General features: G+C 35.0%; 1 protein-coding gene across 6 annotated transcripts in view; it reads right to left on the minus strand.

The window, feature by feature from the left end:
• ZNF148 (zinc finger protein 148) overlaps nucleotides 1–25,576 on the minus strand; it is a 120,622-nt gene that overhangs the window by 46,561 nt on the left and 48,485 nt on the right. For 5 of the 6 annotated variants that reach the window (XM_059391124.1, XM_059391127.1, XM_059391126.1 and 2 more), the window contains one exon: nucleotides 23,782–24,130. The exons of the other annotated variant lie outside the window; for it this stretch is intronic. In XM_059391124.1, the coding sequence (XP_059247107.1) occupies nucleotides 23,782–24,114 (333 nt within the window). In that variant the 5' untranslated portion in view covers nucleotides 24,115–24,130. The remainder of the gene's footprint in view (nucleotides 1–23,781; nucleotides 24,131–25,576) is intronic. 6 annotated transcript variants of the gene reach the window in all.

Here is a 25,576-nt window from a genome sequence, read left to right on the forward strand (position 1 = left end):
ACTAAGTGTCTGCAATATGCTAAACTCAGTCTAAAATAATTTAACAAAAGCTTTATATTCACTGAAATTCTAATATGTACAGAGCACAATTCTAGAATCCAAAAATTCATCCTAAATATAAGGTCCCCTTTTCAAAGGCCTTAAAAATGTACACAAGGAGTTCTGACGCGTAACAACAACAACAAAACCACCTAGCAATTCAAGACTGTACATATTAGGCAGAGAGAATAAGGGCAGGAATCAAAAGGAAAATTAATGAGATTGGAAGTAACCACAAAAAGCTTCATGAATCAAATAAGAGACTTAACCAGAGCTGCAGGTTTATTATAAATATCCCCCTTTTATTTTTTTGCCTTCCAACCCTGCTACCCTTCCCAAGTTCTTTCTTCCAGACTCAATAATGTTAATAAGTGATATAACAAATGTGAAATGTGCTAAAATAAATTTGCCAGACACAGTGTGCGATAAATATTTCATTTGGGTTACACATTTTAGGCTACCCTCTACCCATAATTCCCAGGTAAGAAGGTTTATTTTAGACTCTTCCTTTTCTTCATTCTCAGTAGTCTACATTCATATCCAGCAACATCCACTTCACTCTAACTTTATCAACCTTGCTGCCTTACATTATCATCTCCCTTATATGTTCTCCCATGAAAAAATTAATATTTAACTATTTTGGGGGGCACATGGGTACTTCAGTCTGTCTTCAACTCAGGTCATGATCTCAGGGTCCTGGGATTGAGTCCTGCATTGGGAATCCCTGCTCAGTGGGGAGTCTGCTTCTCCCTCTCCCTCTGTCCTGTCCCCACTGTTCCTGTGCACTGCACACGCACGCATGTACTTCTCTCTCCCCCGCTCTCAAATAAAATCTTAAAAAAAAAAGAAACAAAACTGGTTTCCCTGTCATCTCCCCAGTGAGGAATCTACAATAGCTGCTTGTTGCCCCTGGTATCAATTATACTCTCTCCAGCTCAGATTTCAAGATTCTCTATGATCGACTTTACAGAAAAGACCTAGGTCACTTGGCAGGAGTAGTTCTCCTTACCACCTCTCTTTATTTCTGGAGCCATATGTTCCTTTCAATTTTCAATTTCCTCTGCACTCTGTGCTACTGACTCAATTCCTATCTCCAAGGCTCTGCTGTTTCACTGCCTTTCTAAAATAATCTTCCTTATTCTACCAGCTACATCTTCTCTACCTAAAAGCACACTTATATTTCCTCTATAAAATCATTTCTCATGAACCACAATTTTTCTAACAATTTCCTTCTTCTTATGGCCAAACTTTTACAACGAGTAATCTGTGATAAGAATACTGACACGGGGCATCTGGGTGGCTCAGTGGGTTAAAGCCTCTGCCTTTGGCTCAGGTCATGATCCCAGGCTCCTGGGATCAAGCCCCACATCGGGCTCTCTGCTTAGCAGGAGTCTGCTTCCTCCTCTCCTTCTCTCTACTTGTGATCTCTCTCTCTCTCTGTCAAATAAATAAATAAATAAAATCTTTAAAAAAAAAAAAAGAATAGCAACAAAATAACTGCCCCCAAATTTAGAGAAATGGTTATTCCTGAGAGTAAAAGTAATACACAGCAATATAAAAAGGATCTGTTTATCACTAGAAGGGAATTGTTCCAAAGTATTGCATCCAGGTAACAAAATCAAGGTGACTGTAAATATAACAAGTGCTTGAATATAAAAATAAAGATAAAACAAATTAACTGTACTGTAAATATACTGCCTAAAGAAAGAATGTTGGCTACACTGAGGAATACTCCTAGAATCTGGAATAGGGAGAGTTAAGACCAAGAGAAAGAGAGGGAGTTAATGAGTGTGTATGAGTGTGTATGAGTGCGTGTGTGTTCACAGGATAGTTTTGGCAAGAACAGTTAAATGTAACTGGTCAACAGGAATAGTTCTAATTCTAAACTCGCCAAGTCACAGAATAGGGCAAGGAGAGGAAGCAGCACACTGATGGCCCTTTGTGTGATTCATGAACTATGACCTTCCCTTCTGCCTGCCCATGAGTGCATTCAAAATTTTGATTGGAAGTACATTTGTCAGGATTTGACAAGTCATCTTTTGATTTTGAAGGGTTTAGGGAACCATAGTTCACAGCAAATGTTCTAGTCTGTTCCTCTATATTTCTTATGATAAATGTCAGAGAGACATTTATTATTATTGCTGCAATGCTAGCAACTTAATAAATTAGTTAACTCTAAGACAAGTAGATGAAGTGCTCAAAGCAAGTTTTCTTACCTGAGACAGTGCTGACTTCCCCCAATGCTACATGGGCATTCTATTCTTTCAACTTCCATAAAATCATGACTTAAGTTCTCTCCTAGTCCTCATGGAAGTTTTCTGAATCTATCCTTCTAATATATATATATATATATATATATATATATATATATATATATTAGATATATGTATATGTTTATATATATATATACATGTCTATATATATCTATATATATCTATACATATCTTCAGTAAATCTTTATCAGTGGTTCTCAAAGTGTGGTCCAGGGACTCCTGAAGGTCCCTGATGCCCTTTTGGGCTGTCCATGAGATCAGAAATACTTCCATAATCATACCACTTTTTTTTCCCCACTCTCCTCTCATGAATACATAGTGGCATTTTTCAGAAGCTAACATGTGATGTCAACACAGAGTGAATGTATTAGCAAGTATGAGAATCCAGTTATGTTACAATAAGCCAGGTAATACGCATATTAATAAAACTGTAAACAAAGTTTCTCTAAATTTTTCATTTTAGAAAACAAGGTTTTGTTTCTTTAAAAATGTTATATGTTATTCTTCACAGAACTAGAACATATAATACTGAAAGGCGTAGGGAACCAAAAAGACCCCATGTATCAAAAGCAATCTTGAGGAAGCAGAACAAACCCAGCGGTATCACAATCCCAAATTTCAAGATACACTACTAAGCTACAGTAATTAAAACAGTACGGTTCTGGCACAAAAACAGACACACAGATCAATGGAACAGAAAAGAGTCTCCAGAAATAAAGCCACAATTATATGGTTAATTGATCTATGACAAAGGAGGCAAGAACATGCAATGGGGAAAAGACAGTCTAATAAATAGTGCTGGGAAAACTAGGCAGCTACATGTGAAAGAATGAAACTGGACCATTTTCTTACACCATACACAAAAATAAATTCAAAATAGATTAAAGACCTAAATGTGAAAACTAATACTATGAAACCTACAAACAAAAACACAGGCAGTAACCTCTTTGCCATCAGCTGGCCGGAGAAACATTTTTCTAGGTAGATCTCCACAGGCGAGGACAAAAGCAAAAGTAAACTATAAGGATTACATCAAAATAAAAAGCTTTTGCACAGCAAAAAAGAAATTATCAACAAAATGAAAAGGCAACCTACTGAAGGGAGAAGACACCTGCACAAGATATATCTGATAAGGGACTAACACCCAAAGTATATAAAGAACTTATACAACTCAATACCAAAAACAAAACAAACCAAAAAATCCCACAAATGATCCAATTAAAAAGTGGTGAAGGACGTGAATCAATGTTTTTCCAATGAAGACATACAGAGGCTCAAAAGACAAAAAAAGGTGCTCCTTAATCATCAGAAAAATGCAGATCAAAACTACAATGAATAAAAAAGAAAAAAGAAATATTGCCTCATAGCTAACGAACTGGCTAGAAGCGAAAGAAAAGAATTAACAAGTGTTGGTCAGGATGTGGAGAAAAAGAAACCCTCATGCAGTGTCAGTGGAATCTGAATTGCTGCAGCCACTGTGGAAAAGAGTATGGAGGTTCTTCAAAAAATTAAAAACCAAAATATCCTACAATCCATTAATTCCACTCCTGGCTATTTACCCAAAGGAAGCAAAAACACTAATTTGAAAAGATATATGCACCCCTATATTTACTGCAGCATTATTTATAATAGCCAACATATGGAAGCAACCATATGAAAATGTCCAATGCTGGACAAATGGATAAAGATGTGCTACATGCACGCATAATGGAGTATTACTCAGCCATAAAGAAAGAATGAGATCGTGCCATTTGCAATATAGACAGACCTATGGGATATTATGCTAAGTGAAATAAATCAGACAGAGAAAGAAAAATACCATATAATTTCAATTCTGTGTGGAATCTAAGAAACAAACGTACACACACACACAAAATGAAGAAACAGATCCACAAAAACAGAGACAAGCTGGTGACTGCCAGCAGAAATGGCAGAGGGGGAAGGGGCAGAACAGGTGAAGAGGAGTGGGAGGTACAGGCTTTCAGTTATGGAATGAATTAGTAACAGGAATAGAAGATACAGCACAGCGATTATAGTCAGTGGTATTGTAACAGCATTGCATGGTATTACATATGGTAGCTACACTTGTGGTAAACACAGCATAATACACAGAACTGTCAAGAATCACTATGCTGTACACCTGAATCAATGGTACACAATGTGAGATTGTGTGCCAACTACGCTTCAACAAAAAAAAATGAAAAAAGAAAACCTCTCGTTTAGAAGGCAGAAAAATACTGCAATTGGTGGGTACCAATTAGTGGACAATTTCCCAATATTATTTTTTAAAGGTATATTCTTTGTTAACTTGCAATGCAATTTGTTATTTATAAATTAATAAATAAAATTTTCAATTTCTAAAATGGTGAATAATGATCCATATAACCAACATAAGCAAGAGTTATTAGGAGCATTCACAATTTTTTAAGAGCAAGAGGGTTGTAAGACCAGAAATTTTGAGAGCTGCTGACCTAGATACATCTTAACTATATTTTGTGTTCCCTTCCTCTTCTCCATTCACTCTCTTTTAATAGGTACCTGGACTCCACCAACATAAAGAAATGAGTACAGATGGGTGTGCATGTATGAGTTAGCAGACATACATATATTTCCTGGCTCACTCTACTGAGATTACAAAGGAGCAACAATATCTAACACACTTAGCACCCAGAACTTAGGTTCTAAACACCATTATCCAAATAAGAGGAACTGGGGCTCCTTGGAGAAGTGACTGATTCCAGAACTCGTCCAGGGAAAAACAACATCCTGTGGTACCAGAAACTAAAGAGCCAGAAAAAGGATGAACAAGTGTCCGAAGGACACAAGAACCAGTCTGGAGGAGCTCTTAACCAGCATAGCTGAACAACTTGAGCAACAAAGTAATGACATTACTGGATTGGAACTCGTAGAATAAAATGAATACCCATGCTGAGAAAAACTAAAGTAACTGGCAAAAAATAATAAAGAAGAGACAGCTACGATTAACATAAATATAGCAAGAAGGAGAAAAATACAAAATCACAATTAGGTAAACACCACATTAACTACAACTGGCAGGGTCCACTAATGAATGCTAAAACCAGTAGGTAGAAATCTGAGGAGAAATCAAGTATTTAAACAGACTCAAAGATATCTTTTTTTTTTTAAAGATTTTATTTATTATTTATTTGACAGAGATCGTAAGTAGGCAGAGAGGCAGGCAGAGAGAGAGGAAGGGAAGCAGGCTCCCTGCTGAGCAGAGAGCCCAATGTGGGGCTCGATCCCAGGACCCCAGGATCACAACCTGAGCCGAAGGCAGAGGCTTTAACCCACTGAGCCACCCAGGCGCCCCAAGACTAAAAGATATCTTAATTACAAAGGGAAAAATAGCGACCATATACTGGGGAAAACTGGCAGATACTACCTAAACAAAGAATCAAGGTTAGTATCACCAGTAGTAAGGCATACCAAATTTTGTACCAACATCACTTCTTTAGGGTTGTCAAAAATGCAGAGCTTCGGGGCACTTCGGTGGTTCAGTGGGTTAAAGCCTCTGCCTTCAGCTCAGGTCATGATCTCAGGGTCCTGGGATCGAGCCCCACATTGGGCTCTCTGTTCAGCAGGGAGCCTGCTTCCCCCTCTCCCTCTCTGCCTGCCTCTCTGCCTGCTTGTGCACGTGCTCTCTCTCTCTCTGTGTCAAATAAATAAATAAAATCTTTTTTAAAAAAATGCAGAGCTTCAACCTAGTCATGAGAAAACATCAAACCCAAACTGAGAGATATTCTACAAAATAACTGACAATACTCATCAAGTATCAAAAGTCAAGGTCATAGAAGACAAGGAAAGACTGAACTGTCTCATAATGCAGGAGACTTAAGAAGATGCAAAAACAAGGGGCGCCTGGGTGGCTCAATGGGTTAAAGCCTCTGCCTTCGGCTCAGGTCGTGATCCTAGGGTCCTGGGATCGAGCCCCACATGGAGCCTCACATCGGGCTCTCTGCTCAGCAGGAAGCCTGCTTCTTCCTCTCTCTCTGCCTGCCTCCTCTGCCTAACTTGTGATCTCTGTCAAATACATAAATAAAATCTTAAAAAAAAAAAAAAAGAAGAAGAAGAAGAAGAAGAAGCAAAAACTGAATGCAGTATAGGATCTTATACTGAATCCTCAAACAGAAAAAGGGCATTAGGGGTAAACAAATAAAATTCAAATAAGCCCTTAGTTTTACCAACATTAAGTTCCTGGTTTTGATAACTGCATTATGGTTGAATAAGCTTTGATATGAGAAGAAGCTGTGTGATGGGTTTATATGCACTCAAAACTACTTCTACAACCTTTTTATGAATCTAAATCTATTACAAAATAAAAGTTAAGAAAATTTTGATTTTTCTAACTACAAAAATACTTAGCACCCCAAACTTATCATATACTATACATTAAATATGTGCAGATCTTCTGTGAATTATACCTCAGTAATGTTGGTCTTCTGTAAATTTGTAGTTTTTCCTCCTCAGCCTGATAAACAAAGATTCATCTACCATTTACTGTATACTGGGCACTGTCCACTGTTCTAGGTTCCTAGGTGCTAAGGCTACAGGATTGTGGGGCAGGGGGTGAGGGGGAGGCAGGTGGCACATGCTCTCTAGCCCATATAGTCTATTACAGGTCATCTCAGTTTCACAGTAAAATTATTTTCATCCCATCTTAAGAATAAGAAAACTAAGGCCCAGAAAAGTTAAGTCACTTGTCTAAAAATCCCATTAATTAAAAGGGTAAATCAAAATTGAAATCCAAGTCTTCCAAATCTAGCAACTAAAATCTTAACAGCTGTAATTGGTGAATTAATTATTACCTTCAAGTTACCAATAAGAAAACTAAAACTTCAGGGAAGTGTCTTACCCAAACTATTATATTTCAACATTAGGACTTAAACCAAGATCTTGTGTCTTTTAGTCCAGTGTTATTTCCACTACTGTAACAGCTTCTTAATAAATCTGAATTATTAAAACTGCTTTTAAAATAATTTTTATGTGAAAATTTTATTTTTGAAATAGGAACTACAGTTTGCTTGCTGCCAGAATGTGGAAAAATTTCTAGAGGTTCTAGAATGGCTACCATAAAAGGGAGAGAAAATAATTTTAAAAATAACAAAGTGAGGGACACCTGGGTGGGTCAGTCGGTTAAGCATCTGCCCTCAACTCTGGCCATGATCCCAAGGTCCTGGGATCGATTCCCACAACAGGCTCCTTGCTCAGCAAGGAGCCTGCTTCTCACTCTGCCTCCCCTGCCTGCCACTCCTGCTGCTTATGCCCTCTCTGACAAACAAATACCTTTTAAAAAATAAATTTAATAAATAAATAAACAAACAAACAACAAAATGGACAAAATATCATCAATATATAGGTGAAGCATAAGACCTGAGTTTCAATCCTACCTCCTCTAATTACTATCTGGATGAACCTGGCTTCTAGTTAGAAAAATATGGAAAAACACGAAAAGCAAAGGTAGGGAGTTAAAGGAAATACAACCTAATTCCAAAATATATTAATACCAGTGTAAGGCTGAACTAAATTTAGTCATTTGGAACCTTCCTCACCTATACAATGGATGAAATAATCCTCACAGAATTTCTGCAGAGTTAAAAGATATTATATATGTAAAGCATCAACTACAAAACATATCAGTTGATAGCAGACAGATTCTTGATGCCACTAATGATCATAATCATTTCTTCATCTCTTAATCATGGTAGTAATAATATCCAGCATATACACAACAGAAAATCAAATGGGATTACAACAGAATATCTAATGAGATTACATCAAGAACACCTTGAAAACTTTCATTTTCTAAACAAATATTTATGGCTATTAATTAACATAGACTTACAGATGAGTTACCAATTTCTACAGAATATTTCCACCTAGACATCCTATTATCTAAATCAGTATTTTACATTAAGAACCTCCCTCCAAATTCCCTGCCTTGCAATATGCTATATTACCTCAATCTTCTGTTTAAAAGCGACTTAATTTTCTTCTCCACTGCCAACCCAAGACCAAGTCCAGTTGTTTTTATTTCCCTCAACATCATTTACAAATCTAGAAATTCGATTTCCTAGTTCCTACTCTAGATCATTTATAAAGATATTAAGTTGGAAATCTCATACACTACTAGAGGAAAAATAATTGGTCAACTTTTATGGTCTACAAATTGACCAGGACATATCAAAAGTCTAAGAAATCTACACTGAAGAAATAAACTCACATGGCACAACAATGTCTACATATAACATAACAACATTCTTTATGGTAGTAAAAACAAAAGTGCAAACAGTCTAAGTATCCAGTAATAAGGACTGAGGTAAATTACAACACTGCTATTTGACGTTATACAGTTATAAAAAAATCTTAGTTTTGGATAATATTAATGACATAATGAAATGCTCATGGTGAGGAGTAAATATATAATTATGTAGATAAATATGTTTTACAATATTATACAAACACACAAATACATATGCAGCAAATTTTATACAAACACAAATACATACACAGAAAAACAAACAAAAAGCAAACACTAAAATGCTAACAACCAAATGTTAGTAGTGATCATCCTATAGTGACATTAGTGATTTTTTGCTATCTGCTTTATAGTTTTAGAATTTTTACATTTCCTCAACAAGTATGTATTACTTTATAATCTTAAAAATATATTAACTCCAGTGTTAGTATAAATCCCTAGTACTCATCAATGAAAAAAACCTGTTTATCATTAACTTAACATACTCAGTTATTCTAAGAACTAAAACATTAAGCCAGAGAAGTGAGACTGAAAAAACTTCTATTGTGAGTGGGGGGGGGGAAGCCATCAAATAAACCTTGATCCCTATTGCACATCATCAGCAAAAATCAATTCCAAATGGATTATTAATCTAAATGGGATAGAAAAACCATAAAGCTTCCAGAAGTTAACAAAGTATCTCTGTGATTTTACGGCAGGCAAAGAATTCTTAAATAGGATACACAAACACTAACCAAAAGGAAAAGACTTATAAATTGAATGTTATTAACAACAGCTTCTATTTATCAAGAGTAAAAAGGCAAATCAGAATGAAAAAGAGATATATACACAAAGATAAACAGATACCCAACAAACAGATAAAGAACTACTACAAATCTGTAAGAGAAAGAAACACAATAGAAAAATGGACAAAAAATAGACATGTGCCTTACCAAAAAATAATACCCAAATTGCAAGTATGAAACAGTACTAAATTTTGTTTGTTTTCAGTGAAACATAACCTAAAAATCACATTGCAAGACTACTATCCAATCATAATGGCTAAAATTAAAAGGACTGACAATACCAAGTACCAAGGATATGGACAATTAATATAAACTGGTAAATCCACTTTAAAAAGCTTTTGCCAGTACCTACTAAAGCTGAACATATGCAAACCTAGCAAATTCAATCCTAAGTACATAACCAACAAAAATGAGCATGTACATGCACCAAAAGACACATCCAAGAATATTCACATCAGCACTTTTTGTAATAGTCCACATCTGGAAATAACCTATACGTCAATTATACTACAATGGATAAATTTTGATATATTCACACAACTGATGCTTATGTAGAAATAAGAATAAGCTAGTACTTGCAAAATGTGAATACATCTCACAATCTGAACCAAAGAAATCACATCCTACAGAGTGTATGAGTCTATTTATAATCAGTACAAAATCTGGTAAAACCACTAGGCCACGCTAGAAGTGTTATGGTAGTGGTTAACTTCAGAAATTAAAAAATGGTTGTGACTAAGAAGATGGGGAGGCCCTCTGCGCTGCTAGTAATGTTCTATGCCTTGATCTGGGCAGTGGTTATTCAACTATGTTCACTTTTGATAAAATTTCTCACTTACAATTTCTGTACTTTTCTGTATAAAATGTTATACTTCAATAAAAGACATAGACCTAGAGAAAGAGTATTACAAATGTGTAGGTACATACAGATATAAGTACAAGAAACATGCTCATATATATATAGGCATCTATGTCTATATATAAAAGTATGATCCTTTCACCATTACTTTGTTCAAACAGATCTAATAGTAACATAAATATCCATCAGCATTGCCTTAAATAAGGCACACCATTTAATCAGCTATTAAAATAAGTTCCATAGGCAATTACAAAATTTCTATAGGATGTGTTTTAAATAAACACAGCTAATTTCAAAAGCATATAAACAACATTATCATCTAATCTACTTAAAACAAAACATATGCAGGTTTTCATAACAGATTTTAAAACCATATTATATAGAAATAAATACACATACACACTCTGCATGTTTGTTAATAAATTAAAAATTTCCAGAAGGCTGTCAATATTACTAGTTATCTTTTGGGAATTAAATTAGTTAAGTGGTGGAAACAATTTTTACTTTTTACTTTATTCTGAACTATTTTAATGTTTACAATAACTATGTGATCGTTCATAATAACCTACATCAAGACCATTATCAGAAAACCAAAGCAGATCTCTCTGAGACTGATCTAGATAGGCTGACTCTATAGCCTTGTCCATAATGATTTTCAATTTGTGTACTACTGTCCTAAGTAAGAGAGTGTAACACTCATTCAGTACCACTGTCTCAAAATTCCAGATTAAACATCAAAGATCAGATAGAACTGTATTAAACTTAGAGACTGGCTATATTATTAAAGTCATCTGGAAAGAAATCTTCTATTAATAATTTATGTCCAGGGGCGCCTGGGTGGCTCAGTGGGTTAAGCCTCTGCCTTCAGCCCAGGTCATGATCTCAGGGTCCTGGGATAGAGCCCCACATCGGGCTCTCTGCTCAGCGGGGAGCCTGCTTCCCCCTCTCTCTCTGCCTGCCTCTCTGGCTCCTTGTGATCTCTCTCTCTATGTCAAATAAATAAATAAAATCTTTTAAAAAGTTGACAAAATACATATAAAAAAATAGATCATTGTGGATTAGCTCCCTAAAACAAACTCTTATTTTTTTGTTAGGATTTTATTTATTTATTTGAGAGAGAGAGAACATGAGAGAGAGAGAGAGAATGGGGATGGGGGGCAGGGTATAAAGGGAGAGGGAGATCCAAACTCACAGAAGAGCACAGAGCCCAATGCAGGACTCAATCCCAGGACCCTGGGATCATGATCTGGGCAGACACATAACTGACTCAACCACCCAGATGCCCTAAAACAATCTCTTAAAAAGGACAGCTTCGGTCTTCTGCTTTTCAAGTAAGTTGAAATAATAAATAAGCAGTAGCATGATTCACACCAGGACAAACTATGAAGTACGGTTACTTATGCCAGGTTTTCTGCTCATATATTGATTCCTACCAAACATGGCACTAAGATCTATATAGCATGTGAATAAAATATGGTTTAAAAACAAAACAAAACAAAAACTTGGGCACCTGTGTGGCTGAGTCATTAAGCATCTGCCTTCGGCTCAGGGCACGGTCCCACAGTCCTGGGATTGAGCCCCATGTTGGGCTCCCTGCTCAGCAGGAAGACTGCTTCCCTCTCCCACTCCCCCTGCTTATGTTCCCTCTCTCACTTTGTCTCTCTCTGTCAAATAGATAAATAAAATCTTTAACAAAACAAAAAACTTGAATTGATATAAATTACCACCTCTTCTTAAAATAAGCTCAATTAATGAATCTATTTCTAAAAAAGATATCCAAAGAGTATGCTGAAGTAAAAAGTATTTGAATGGGAAGAATAAAAACACTTCTTAAAACACAGAGCTCCAATAATAACCAATGCAATTACAGGACCCCAACAGCCAATGAACATAACAAAACTGCTTCTAAATCCCTCAGATGAACTCTGAAAGAAATGTAATGGTAATAAGAATTGGCTACAGGTAATAAATAACTGTTTAAAAAAAAGTATACAACACAATGGGGATAATAAGTTGGGGAGTTAGCCAAAAAGAAACATATCCTACTAATTATTATTTAAGCAAATAAATATAATAGCAAACAGATCTCTCACCTTCCAGGATGCTTGTGAAAGAACATTTGTCACCAATAAATCCAGTCCAATTCTGGAATTACACCAGAGTACAAAATATGTGGCAAAAATAAAAAAATAACTTAAAACCACTGAAATGGGTTAGGATTGATTTTTTTTTCTTTTTTCTTTTGTTAATAAGAGGGGGAAAGTTACCCATTACAAGATATATACTCAAATTGCTGGCATCTGTATGTTACATTTTTACTGAGTAGAACAAGAGGCATATGGGAAAACATCTATATAGCCTTTCTTAAATTAATAACAGGATTTAAGAAAACTTAAAAACTAAAAAACCAAACATAGTTCTTACACCAATGGCCAAATATATTTTGAGTTTCCTAGGTCATTGAACAAAATATTTATAAATAGGAAATACATGAAAGTATTCCTATAATTTTGTTCATGCTGTTTTATAGCACAGAAATTCATGACTAAAATAAAATGCTACACAAATGCTGACATGTATTTTTTCAGGAGTTATAAGTACCTGAAATATTTTACATTTGATTTTATTATTATATGACTAGAACATGAATTTGTATAGTTCTTAATTCAAAATCCTTTTGCTCAAGTGATACAATCTAACAGTTTTCTAAAAAACAATGTAGCATATATTATTATGAATTACAATTTGCTGCACTTTGTCAACACAAACAGGTCTTTATTCTTGAACATGCTTACCCCATCCAACTGGAAAAATTAAGACCATAGAGAGTTATGATTTCTCAATTCTTACTGAATGAATATAAGAATTAAAAGAATAAACCAAATACTTTTTTCACAGTTCTAAAATAAATTTAGTTCCTGAGTTAAGAAGCTTTCTAGTGTTTCCAATAAAATTTTCTGCAATGTTAGAAATGTTCTTTATCTTTGCTGTCCAAAACAGAAGCCACTAACCACATGTGGCTACTGAACACCTAAAATGTGGCTAATGAGACTGAAAGACTTATTTTATTTCATTTTAATTCAAGTTTCTAACACATTAGAAAACAAAGTTCTAATAAGTAAACTGTAGACATTTCAAAAGGTGGTCTGCAGACTGCTGCTGAAAATGGAGGGCCATTGAGTTTGGGTGACTGATTTAGAGTAAGATTAAGATAAAATGAAAATTAGCAGTTACCACAAATGAAGAACTTTTACTTCAACTGTCACAAAACACTGGAGAGTTTACATAGGCTACAGAATCTTAACTGTTATTAACAATCTAAGAAAACCCAAACTTAACTTTAGTTTTTAGTTAACGAAAGAAGTTAATATGAAATAAAGTTCTTTGTGGCTTTCAAATGAATGAGCAAATAGAAGAAGAAAATCATTAATGTGCTCAAAATCTACTTTTAGAAGTCTTTAGCACACAATCTAAAGAGGATGAAAGGCCTGGTAACTTAAGTTTTCTTCTGGGGACCTGGATCATATTGTTCTAGATCAATGTCCTCTCTTTAATTCAAAAATATATATTCATGATCCCAAGACTTACCCTTCACCACTGTGCCATATTGGGAATATGTGCCATAGTGGGAATGCCTAAGTAAGAAAAAGGGATTATGATTTCTTGTGTCTGTTGTGTTCCACTATAGAGCAATGTTACAAAAATCCTAAATTCTGCCCTCTGGTATATAGTATGAGAAAACTTTTCATTAACTCTTTCTCGAAATGCACTCAAATTTATCATTACCTAGTAGGAGTAGCAGGACTCAATTACAAATTACTCATACGTATGGAATATGAAACAGACATTTAAGAAGTATTACAAGAGTAAGAAGTTAAGAAAAGTTCAAAATATGCTGGTAAATGAAAACAGTCTATAAAAAGCAACATGATTCTATGTCTGATATACATATCAAAAAAGCACATTAGTACATATACCAAAATGTTACAGGAGTGTACACCTGGTGGTGGGAGTATGACAGGGTATTTAGCATACACCTATGCTCACACAAAAACCTATGCATGAACGTTCATAGCACATCTGTAATATCCAAAATGTAGAAACAACTAAAACATCCTTTAGGAGGTGAATGGTTAAACTGTGGTACATCAACACCATAGAATACTACTCTGTAATAAAAAGGAACAAATTACACAATAACTCAGATGGCTCTCAAAGGCATTATGTTAACTGAAAAAAGTCAAAAGATCTAAAGATCAAGTCTAAAGATGACATACTCTATGAGTCCACTAACAAAACATTTTCAAAATGACAAAGACACAAAGGTGGAAAATCAATTAAAAGTAAGACAATCAACAGTTAGACATGGTGGGAGAAGAGGTGCGAGTACAAAGGGGTCACACCACAGATATCTTTGTCATGATGGATTCAGTATGTCTCCTGATGTGATGGTCATTAAACACATCTACATGTGTGATAAAGTATACAGCACTGGACATATTATAGCAATGTCAATTTCCTGATTTTGAGATTGTACTATAATTGTGTAGGATTTAACCAATAGAGGAAACTGGCTGAAGGGTACATGGGACCTCTCTACTAATTTTATAACTTTCTACGAATCTATGTAATTCCAAAATTAAGCTTCAACAAAAGTAAAAGGACAATAAGTCTTGTCCCTTCCTCTTCCTGCCCCTATTCACCTGTTCTCCATGAACCATTCATTCCTAAAGCTATAAGCTGAAGCATAAAAGGGTATAAAATCCCAGACAAGATAAGTGGGCAACTGTTGCACAAAGATGTCTGGATATAAGCAGAGTAAGGAGCTTCTTCACAGAAGACAGCTCAGGGTAAGGTGTCAAAACCCAAGCAGCATAAGGGTCTACGTTATAGAGGAAGGGTAACCTGGAGCAAGGTGTCAGAAGCTCAGTGGAGTGAGAAAGGTACCAAGGGTGAGCATGGACCAGCACAGTACAGAAGGAAGGCTCCATATGGTAAAGAGGTCCAGTGCAAGTTGTGAAAGCACATGGAGGAAGCAGACCAGGCATAGACCAGGATTAGAGAAAGAGGCCCTCTGCACAGGAAGATGCAGTGACGAATGGTTTACACATGGCAAGGGGGTTCTGATCAAGTCAGGAAATACACCAATGATTAAGAAAGCCAGATTTCTCACTGTCTAAGAAGGGAGTTAAAAAATACAGAAGGGAGAAAACTAAAATATACTCTGTGGTAATGGACTGTAATTGGAGGGATCAGTGTGACTCATAGTTTTATAATACTGATAGACATGGAGATAATTATAGATAGAAGTGAGTGTATATGTATACATATGAATGTATATAATTATATACATACATATACTCTCTGGCTTTGTCCACTGAGTCCTGGAAGCAGCTATACCTCAAAAGCAATGAGCAGCACATTAGGCACCCAGATCTTGCCTTCTAAATGCCATCCACTAAAATGAACAAGGACTCCTTAGAGAAATGGCTGATTCCAGGGGTGAGGCAGCAGAAAACATACACAAGACAGGCCTAAAACATCTTGTAACAGAAGGCAAGCATGTACTAAGACTGATGGGACATGTCAAAAGAACAGAGAAGTCAGCTTGAAGAGGATCCAATTGGCCAAATCTTAAATCAAGCATTAAAACAATCATAGTAATAGACTTTAACCCAGTTAATAAAACTCCTAAACTCATACTGATACAAATAAACAAATAAATTAAAAAGTGTGACGAGGAATAAGATTACAGTGACAAAATCTACCAGCCATCACCTTAATCAACTTATCAGAGTGAACCATCAGAATGGGGCAAATAAAAATCATTTACCACCTATTAGAATGCAATGCAGAGAGAAGACATAGCATCACTATTTGTGATAACCCCTCCCAAAGATAGTAACTTAAGTATCATTAAGAGGGAAAATCAGATAAACATAAACTGAGAAACATTCTTAAAAAAAAAAAGGTCTATTAACCTTCAATTATTAGGATCATAAAACTTTAAAGTGAGGAACTAACGCAGACTAAAGAGATGTGTCAATTGATGCAATATGTAGTTTTCAACTGGATCTTTTTACAAGTAAACTTTAACTGTTAGAAGATAGGTAGATCAGTACAGGATATAAATGTTGAAGACCATTCCAAAATATATAAAGAACTCATAAAACTCAATAACCAAAAAACAAATAATCCAATCAAAAAATAAGAAGACATGAACAGACATTTCTCCAAAGACATACAGATGTCCAAAAGACATAAGAAAAGACAGTCAGCATCACTTACGAGGGAAATGCAAATCAAAACTACAGTATATTATCACCTCATACCTATCAGAATGGCTAAAACCAACAACACAAGAAACAACAGGTGTTGGCAAGGATGTGGAGAAAAGGGAACATTCATGAACTAGTGGTGGGAATGCAAACTGATACAGCCACTGTGGAAAACAATATGGAGGGTCCTCAAAAAGTTGAAAATAGAATTATCCTATGATCCCGCAATCACAATACTGAAGAATATAGAAGCACTAATTCAAAGGGATATACGCCCCCCCTATGTTTGTTGCAGCATTATTTACAACAGCCAATATATGGAAGCAGCCCAAGTGTCTATCAACTGATGAATGGATAAAGAAGATATAGTATACATACATGATGAAATATGATTCAACCACAAAAAAGAATGAAATCTTGCTATCTGCAATAACATCAATGGTTCTGAAGAGTATAATGCTAAGCAAAATAACTCAGAGAAAGAAACACCATATGATTTCACTCATATGTGGAATTAAAGAAACAAAACAAATGAGAAAAGGTGGGGTGGGGGGCGGGGAAGAGAGAGAGAGAGAGAGAGACAAATCAAGAAACAGATGGTTACCTGAGGGCAGAGGGATGGAAGAATGGGTTAAATCAATGATGGGGATTTAGGAGTGCACTTTGATGAGCACTAGGTGATGTATGAATTGTTGGATCACTATACTGTATAACCAAAACTAAGATTAACTATGTTAATTAACTAACTGGAATTAAAATAAAAACTTTCAAAAAAAAAAAAGTGTCAAAGATCATAAGTAGGCTAACTTGAACTAATTGATATTTATAAAATAACCTACCCAATAAGTTTCAAAATACACAGCCAAGAGTATAAAACCTTGACCAACTAACCATACATCCAGATCTCTATCCAGACTAATCAAGCCCTAAAACAAGTCTCAATGAATTTTAAAAGACTGAAATCATACACTGAACATTCTCTGACCACAATAATTAAACATCAATGACAAAAAAATACCTGGAAAACTTTGAAACATTAGTTTCAAAGCAAGCAAAGTTAAGCAAAAAAACTTCTAATTAACTCATGGGTCAAAATGAAATCACCAAGGAAGTTAAAAGAAGTTTATAGCTCCAAATGCTTATATAAAAAATGAAGAATGGGGGTGCCTGGATGGTTCAGTGGGTTAAGCCTCTGCCTTCAGCTCAGGTCATGATCTCAGGGTCCTGGGATCAAGCCCCGCATCGGGCTCTCTGCTCAGTGGGGAGCCTGCTTCCCCCTCTCTCTCTGCCTGTCTCTCTGACCACTTGTGATCTCTGTCAAATAAATAAATAAAATCTTAAAAAAAAAAAAAAAAAGAAGAATGGCTTAAAACGGTCATCTAGCCTCCCACTTTAAAAGCTGAAAAAAGTAGAGCAAATTAAAAACAAAGTAGGCAGAAGGAAGGAAATAAGGAAATGTTAAAGCTGAAATGTACAATAGTAAAAATCAATAAAACCAAAACCTGATTCTTTGAAGAGAACAATAAAATTGATAAGCCCCTATCCAGACTAATCAAGAAAAGGACAAACTACCACTATGAGGAATAAGAAGGAAAAAATCATTATAGATCTTTAGACAATAAAAGAAATTTTAAAATTATGAAAAATTCTGTTCAATTAAACAAGAAGAAATGGACAAATTCCTTGAAAAGTACAACTTATCAAAATGGATACAGGAAAAAAATTTTTTAAATCTGAGAAACCTTAAATATGTCCTAAAAATTGAACTTGGAATTTAAAACTCGTCCAAAGAAAACTCAGTCCCAGATTGGCTTTAGTAGAGAAGCCTATCAAATATGTAAAGTAGAGATGGACATATCTTACACAAACTCTTTTAGAAAATGCAGTAGGAAATACTTCCTAACCCATCTATGAGACCAGCACACCTAAAACAAAGATACTGCAAGAATACTTGTATCTCTCATAAATGTACACTTAAAAATTATTTTAAAAAGTTAGTAAAACTGAATCTAGCAATGTATAAAAAGGATGACACATCATGACCAAGAGCAATTTATCCCAGGAAAACAAGAATGGTCTAATACTTGAAAATCAATCAATATCATTCACCGTATTAAGATAATAAGAAAAAATCATGATCACGTAACAGACATATAAAAAGCATTTGAAAACAAAAAAAAAAAAAGCACTTGGAGTTACAAATTTATTTATTTTAGAAAGTTTCAGCAAACTAGAAAGAAAATTTCTTCAATGTAATAAAGATCATCCATTAAAAAATCTACAGCTAAAATAATTCTTAAAGGTGAAAAACTAAATGCAGTCCCCTAAAGATCAGGAAAAAGGAAAAGATATCTACTCTTACCACCTCTATTCATCACTGTACTGAAGGCCCCAGTCAATACAGTAAGACAAGAAAAAGAAGAGATATATACTGGGAGGAGTGGGGGTGTGGGAGCAAGGGGAGATAAACACTGCAGGAAAATGTAAAATGCATGAATAATATGATCAGACAATATGACTGTGAATAAATTTAAGCAATCAACAAAATAACTACTAGAACTTATATATACATATAACAGTCACAGGATACATTGTCAATATAAAAAGAATCAACTACATTTCTATATACTAGTCATGAACAATTAAACATTGAAATTTTTCAAAATACCATTTACAATTGCATCCAAAACATGAAATACTTAGGAATAAATTTAACAAAATATTTCCAATAACTACACTGAAAAGAATAAGGCTAAGATAAATTACAGAAAACCTACACAAACATAGCAATATACCATGTTCATGGATTGGAAGCCACTATTGTTTAGATGTTGATTTTTATCAAGTAAATATGTAGAATCAATATAATCCCCCCAAAACCCAGTTTTATAGGAACTGAAAGGCTAAGTCTATATTTTATGTGAAAATACAAACAACCTTAAATGGTCACAACAGTCTTGCCAGAAAAATAACAAAATTGGAAGACCATACTACCTGACTTCAAGATTTACTATACAAGATTCAGCAGTCAAGACAGTGAAATACTGCAGCGCCTGGACAGCTTAGTCGTTAAGTGTTTGCCTTTGGCTCAGGTCATGATCCCATGGTTCTGGGATCGAGGCCCATGTTGGGCTCTCTGCTCAGCAGAAAGTCTGCTTCTCCCTCTCCCATTCCTCCTGCTTATGTTCCCTCTCTGCTGTGTCTCTAATAAATTAATAAATAAAATCTTAAAAAAAAAAAAGACAATGTATTATTGATAAAAGATAGACTCTAGCTCAATCTAATGGCTTAATTTAGAAATGGCTTAATTATATCAAGAAGTACCCCAAAGAAGTGAAAAAAGACTTGTACAAAAATGCTCATATCATAGCAAGTTTATCCATAAAAGCTGAAAACTAGAGATAAAATGACTGTAAAAGGGGAAATGAATGAACAGATTTTAGGACAATAACACAACAGAATACTAATCAACAATAAAAAGGAATGAACTACTTATGGATACACTCAACCAACAAAGATAAACCAAAAACACTGTGCTGAACAAAAGAGGCCAGACACAAGAGTTAAATATGATTCTATCTACATAAAGTTCTCAAGGGGACTGATCAGGAAGAAACACAGGGAAACCTTCTAGGATAACAGAAATATTCTGTATCTTAATGGGCTGCAGGTTATACAAGTCTATGCAGTTTGAACTTTAAACTTGGCATCTAAAAGCATTCACCTTAAACGTCTCTTCAATTAAAAAAAATATACACACACAAACCCATCCACATGCATAAACTTTTTTTTTCACTCAAAAAATATCTGACTGCCTACTATAGCCCAGGAATTGAGAACACAAAAGTAAAAGGCAGGATACGGAAAAGGGACCTTATAGTCTTGTAAGCAAAGAGATGCAAAATGTTAGTTTTCAAAATGAAAATCAAACAAGAGGAATCTTTTCAGCAGAGAAGTAAAAACAAACAGATTGCCAAAGAATAATACAAGTGTATACAACATATACAGAAGTAATAATAGAAAAAACCATAGTGGAGCCAGGCAACTAAAGTAATTTGATATGCTTAAGTATAAACGGATGAGAGAAGCTACTGAACTACTGTCTAAAGGGTTGCTAGAAAAGATGTGATTACGATTATGCGGGCTCTTTCTGCCTCTGCAATAAGCTATATTTTAGCTGTTTAGCAATGGGAACCTCTGAAGTTTTCCCAGGGGAGTGAGAAATATAAATTCCATTCAGAAAGATCACTATGGAAACTATATGAAATATAGATTGGACAAGTCAATCTACCATTTACAGGACAGTCAATCCTATTAAAAAAGGCTAATGCAATACAGACCACCCACTTTATCCTCAACAAGAAAACACATAATCTCAAGCTCACATGGAGCAGTCACAGACCACTTTCAGAGCCATAAAACACACCTTAACAAATTTGAGAGAACAGAAGTTATATAATGCTTTCAGACCACAACAGAATTATTCTGGAAATTAATTAACAGAAAAATAGCTGCAAAACCCCCAAACACTTGGAGATTAAACAACACACTTCTAAACAACATGTGGATCAAAGAAGAAATCTGAGAAATTAAAAGATATACTGAATTAAATGAAAATAAAACTATAATTTATCAAAATTCATGAGATGCAGTAATAGCAGTGCCTAGAGGGAAATTTATAGCATCAAATGCATTTATTAGAAAAGATCTAAAATCAATCATCTTCCCCCTTAGAAAACTAGAAAACAAAAGCAAATAAATCCAAAGTAACAGAAGAAATCATAAAAATTAGAGCAGAAATCAGTGAAATTTAAAACTAGAAATCAACAGAGAAAACTAAAACCTGGGGGAGCCTGGGTGGCTCAGTTGGCTAAGCATCTGTCTTCCGCTCCAGTGGTGACCCCAGGATCCTGGGATGGAGCTCTGTGTAGGGCTCCCTGCTTGGCGGGAGCCTGCTTCTCCCTCTCCTCCCTGCTTGCGTTCTCTCTCACTATCTCCATCACTATCTGTCTCTCTCTCAAATAAATAAAAATAAAATCATTTAAAAGAAAAGAAAAGAAAATGAAAAAGCTGTCTCTTAAACTAGCAATAAAATCAGCAAGCTTCTATTGGGGTCTGGAGAAAAATAGGGAACTCTTGTCTAATAGGTATAGAGATTCAGTTTGGTTTTTTTTTAATTAACATATAATGTATTATTACCCCAAGGATATAGAGATTTAGTTTTGAAAGATGAAACAGCTCTAGAGATCTGCTGAGCAACAATGGATATTAAAAAGATAACAAAGGAATATTATGAACAACTCTAGGCCCATAAATGTGATAATCGAGATGAAATGGAACTAATTCCTTAAAAGACACAATCTGCAAAAACTCACACAAAAGAAATAAACAATCTGAAGAGGTCTACATCTGTTAAAGAAATTAAGTCAGTAAGTAGTAACTTTCCAAAAAATAAAGTACCAGGCCATATGCACTCACTGGTGAATTCTATCACACATTTATGTAAGAAATTATACCAATTCTCTATACTCTCTTCCCGAAGTTAGAAGCAGAGGGATACTCCTAGATCATTCTATGAGGCCAGGACTACTCTAATATCAAAATCAGATATGAAGGTATTACAAGAAAACTAGACCAATATGTATCATAACCATAAATACAAAAGTCCTCAACAACTTATTAGCAAATTGAATCCAACAATATATAATGAGAATTACATACCACAACTGAGTGGGATGTATTACAGGTATGTAAGGGTGATTCCCCACTCAAAAATCAATTAATATAATCCATCACATGAACAGGCTAAAAAAGAAAAGGTTACTACAATGGGCTAGGAAAAAGTTGGTGAGCACATGTATTAGAACACAACTATAAGTGTTATTCACTCATTCACACAACGTGCCAACACCCGGGATACAATGGAACATAAGAAAAAAATTCATCCTCTCATAGAGCCTACAATTTATTAGAGAGATAGACACTGGATAAGTAACTGTCCCTATTGCAGGAACTCAGCCTGGACTAAACAGAAGGGGAAGGCTGAGAATGATGAACCACTATCTAGATTAACAGAAAGGGGACGCCTGGGTGGCTCAGTTGGTTGAGCAGCACCTTCGGCTTAGGTCATGATCCCAGCGTCCTGGGACTGAGTCCCACATCAGGCTCCTTGCTCGGCAGGGAGCCTGCTTCTCCCTCTGTCCCGGCCTGCCATTCTGTCTGCCTATGCTTGTTCTCTCTCCCTCTCTCTGACAAATAAATAAAATCTTAAAAAAAAAAAAAGAAAAAAAAAAAAACAGGAAGGGGGCTTTAGCTATTGAAATAGTAAATCTAGGGGTGCCTGGGTGGCTCAGTGGGTTGAAGCCTCTGCCTTCGGCTCAAGTCATGATCTCAGGGTACTGGGATTGAGCCCCACATCAGGCTCTCTGCTCAGCAGGGAACCTGCTTCTTCCTCACTGTGACTGCCTCTCTGCCTACTTGTGATCTCTGTCTGTCACATGAATAAATAAAATAAAAAACAGAAAGGGGGTATGCCTGAAGGGAATACTGTACGCAGGATATATGAAGGTTCTGAAGGAAAAGTAAAAGCACAGTATATTAGATATAATGAAAGAAATTCAGGTTTAATATTACAAAAAGAACTGAAGATTACATTTTGGTTATGATTTTGCTGGTTATCAGGTAAAAAAAAAAACATACACACACACAAGATGGCAAAAAAGTCATTATGGGTGCCTACAAAAGAATATTTGACATCTAAGATAAACAGGAAAAACTAATAAAGCTCATATAACTAAAAAAGCTCAAAAACTAAAAAGCTCATTTACCTTTTAAAAAGGTAATGAAAAAAAACAGACACACCAGGAATTGTCAACTTACAGAATTTGAAGGGAAAAAACCCTCAAGTGTCTGATCTTTTCCTAGTTATGCTTAAGATTCAATCTTTCTCCTCTTCAAGGAAATCCAGAAGTTAAAACAAAATCTTTAAAATTTAAGCACTTAAAATGTAATATACAGTAGTCTTGATAGAGAAACTTTATCCTGGAAAAAGATTAAGTTTCTAAAATGTATATAATACAAAAACTTAACTTTGCTTTTTCAAATGTGATTTCTGTCAACATTTAGCATACCTATTCAAGAACATCCATTTGAGCTATTAAGCCTTTAAGTATTTTCTGAAATTTCCTCAATGACTTGAAGTACTACTGAACACAAAATTAATTATATTTCTAACTATAAGTTATATTAATCTTATAAAGGAATTACTTACAGGGACATTAAGTGCATACTGTAGTCCTTGAGGAAGTCTTTCATGTGTTTCCATCTGTTCTTCGTCATTTTTTACTGTCTCCTCATGGACCATGAGTTCATCATGTGATATCATATCCTGTTGTCTCATTTCACTTTCTTGTAACACTTCATCTGCAGCAAGGATCTCCTGGTGAGGCATACTCCGGTCTTGAAGTACCGACTCCTGCAGTTCCCCAGACACGGTAGACTGGCCAGACACTCCACCCATTACAACCATTGCCCTGGAAGACTGCATTTCGTCTATGCCGCCACATTTAAGAAATAATCCTTCCAGTTTGTCGTCAATGTTCATGCTTAAGTATAACTGCCTAGAATAAGTTTGGCAACAAAGCATAATAAATTAGTTTTATATGTCTACTTGATACTTTTTAAATTTCAATTATGAAAGGTACACACTTTAACAGAAAAATTTTATTCATGTAATTCATTATCATCTCCAATTTTAAAATTACCAAGATAAGTTTCCAAAGGCTAGTAGAGTAGAATACACATTTTCATTTTTTACAATATGGCATAAAATCTTAATCTATTTCATTATGAAAAATTAATATGACATAAAGCAAACTGGGGGAAGTATTTATAACAAAGGATTCATATCATTTAACATATTAAAGTGTCTTAAAAAATAAAAAAGTGCATTCATTAATAAATAAATAGACAAACCACTATTAGGCAAATCAGTATATATATAAAATAAAAGTCACTTATAGCAGTAATCAAAGAAATAAGCATTAAACAGAGCTACCAGATTTCATCCACCAAATTGGTGTGATTCTTTAAAAAAAAAAAAAAAGTCCCAAGTTGAGGTAGACGAAAAAAAAAAAAAAAACATTCATTTCCTAACGGTAAGAAAATAAGTTAGCTCAATTATTTTCAAAGGTAATATAGTACTATGTATCAAAAGCCATAAAAATGCACACCTTCTTCAAACTGGTGATTATACTTTAAGAAACCTATCCCAATGAAAGAAAATGCATAAAAAGTTAATACAGGAAAAGTCACTACAGGATTATTTAATTAGCAAAAAAAATGGAAATAACTATGCATTCAACAAAATGAAACTGGTTAAAATATATTCATACATATGTTTTAAACTATAGTGATGGCCTTACGAATCAGTAAATTTATTAAAAATCCCTGAACTGAACACTGAAAATGGGTGGATTTTAGCATATATAAATTATATCTCACAGTTATTCTTAAAAATAAAATCAGAATAATGGCTACCCTGTGAGGGTTGCTGCTGATAGTAGGTAGGAAATGGGAGAGGTCTAGGTGCCAGCAATATTTTTTCTTGAGTTGAATGCTGACTGCACAGGTGTACTTCGTTTGTAAAATCTTCAAGTTGTACATCTGTAGTATGTGCATGCTTCTGTCAGTTATTATACTTCAATACATCTGCTGAAGCTCAAAAAACATGTATACAATAAAAATACTCTTGAAAGGGACGCTTTGGTGGGCTCAGCTGGTTAAACGTCTGCCTTTTGCTCAGGTCACGATCCTGGAGTCTTGGGATGGAGTCCAACACAGGCTCCTCGCTCAGCGGGAGCCTGATTCTCCCTCTGCCTACTCTGCCTGCAGCTCTTTGTGCTTCTGCTCTCTCTCTGACAAATAAAATCTTAAAAAATATGTATTCTTGAAATATATTTGAAAATGTAAGAGAATATCCCAATATACTAAAGGAAATGTGTGTGTGTTTGAATGTAGAGATTTCTAAAATGCTAACAATATTAACATTATCACTGGGTGGTGAA

This window comes from Mustela nigripes, chromosome 2 (assembly GCF_022355385.1).
Source record: "Mustela nigripes isolate SB6536 chromosome 2, MUSNIG.SB6536, whole genome shotgun sequence".
Classification (NCBI taxonomy): domain Eukaryota; kingdom Metazoa; phylum Chordata; class Mammalia; order Carnivora; family Mustelidae; genus Mustela; species Mustela nigripes.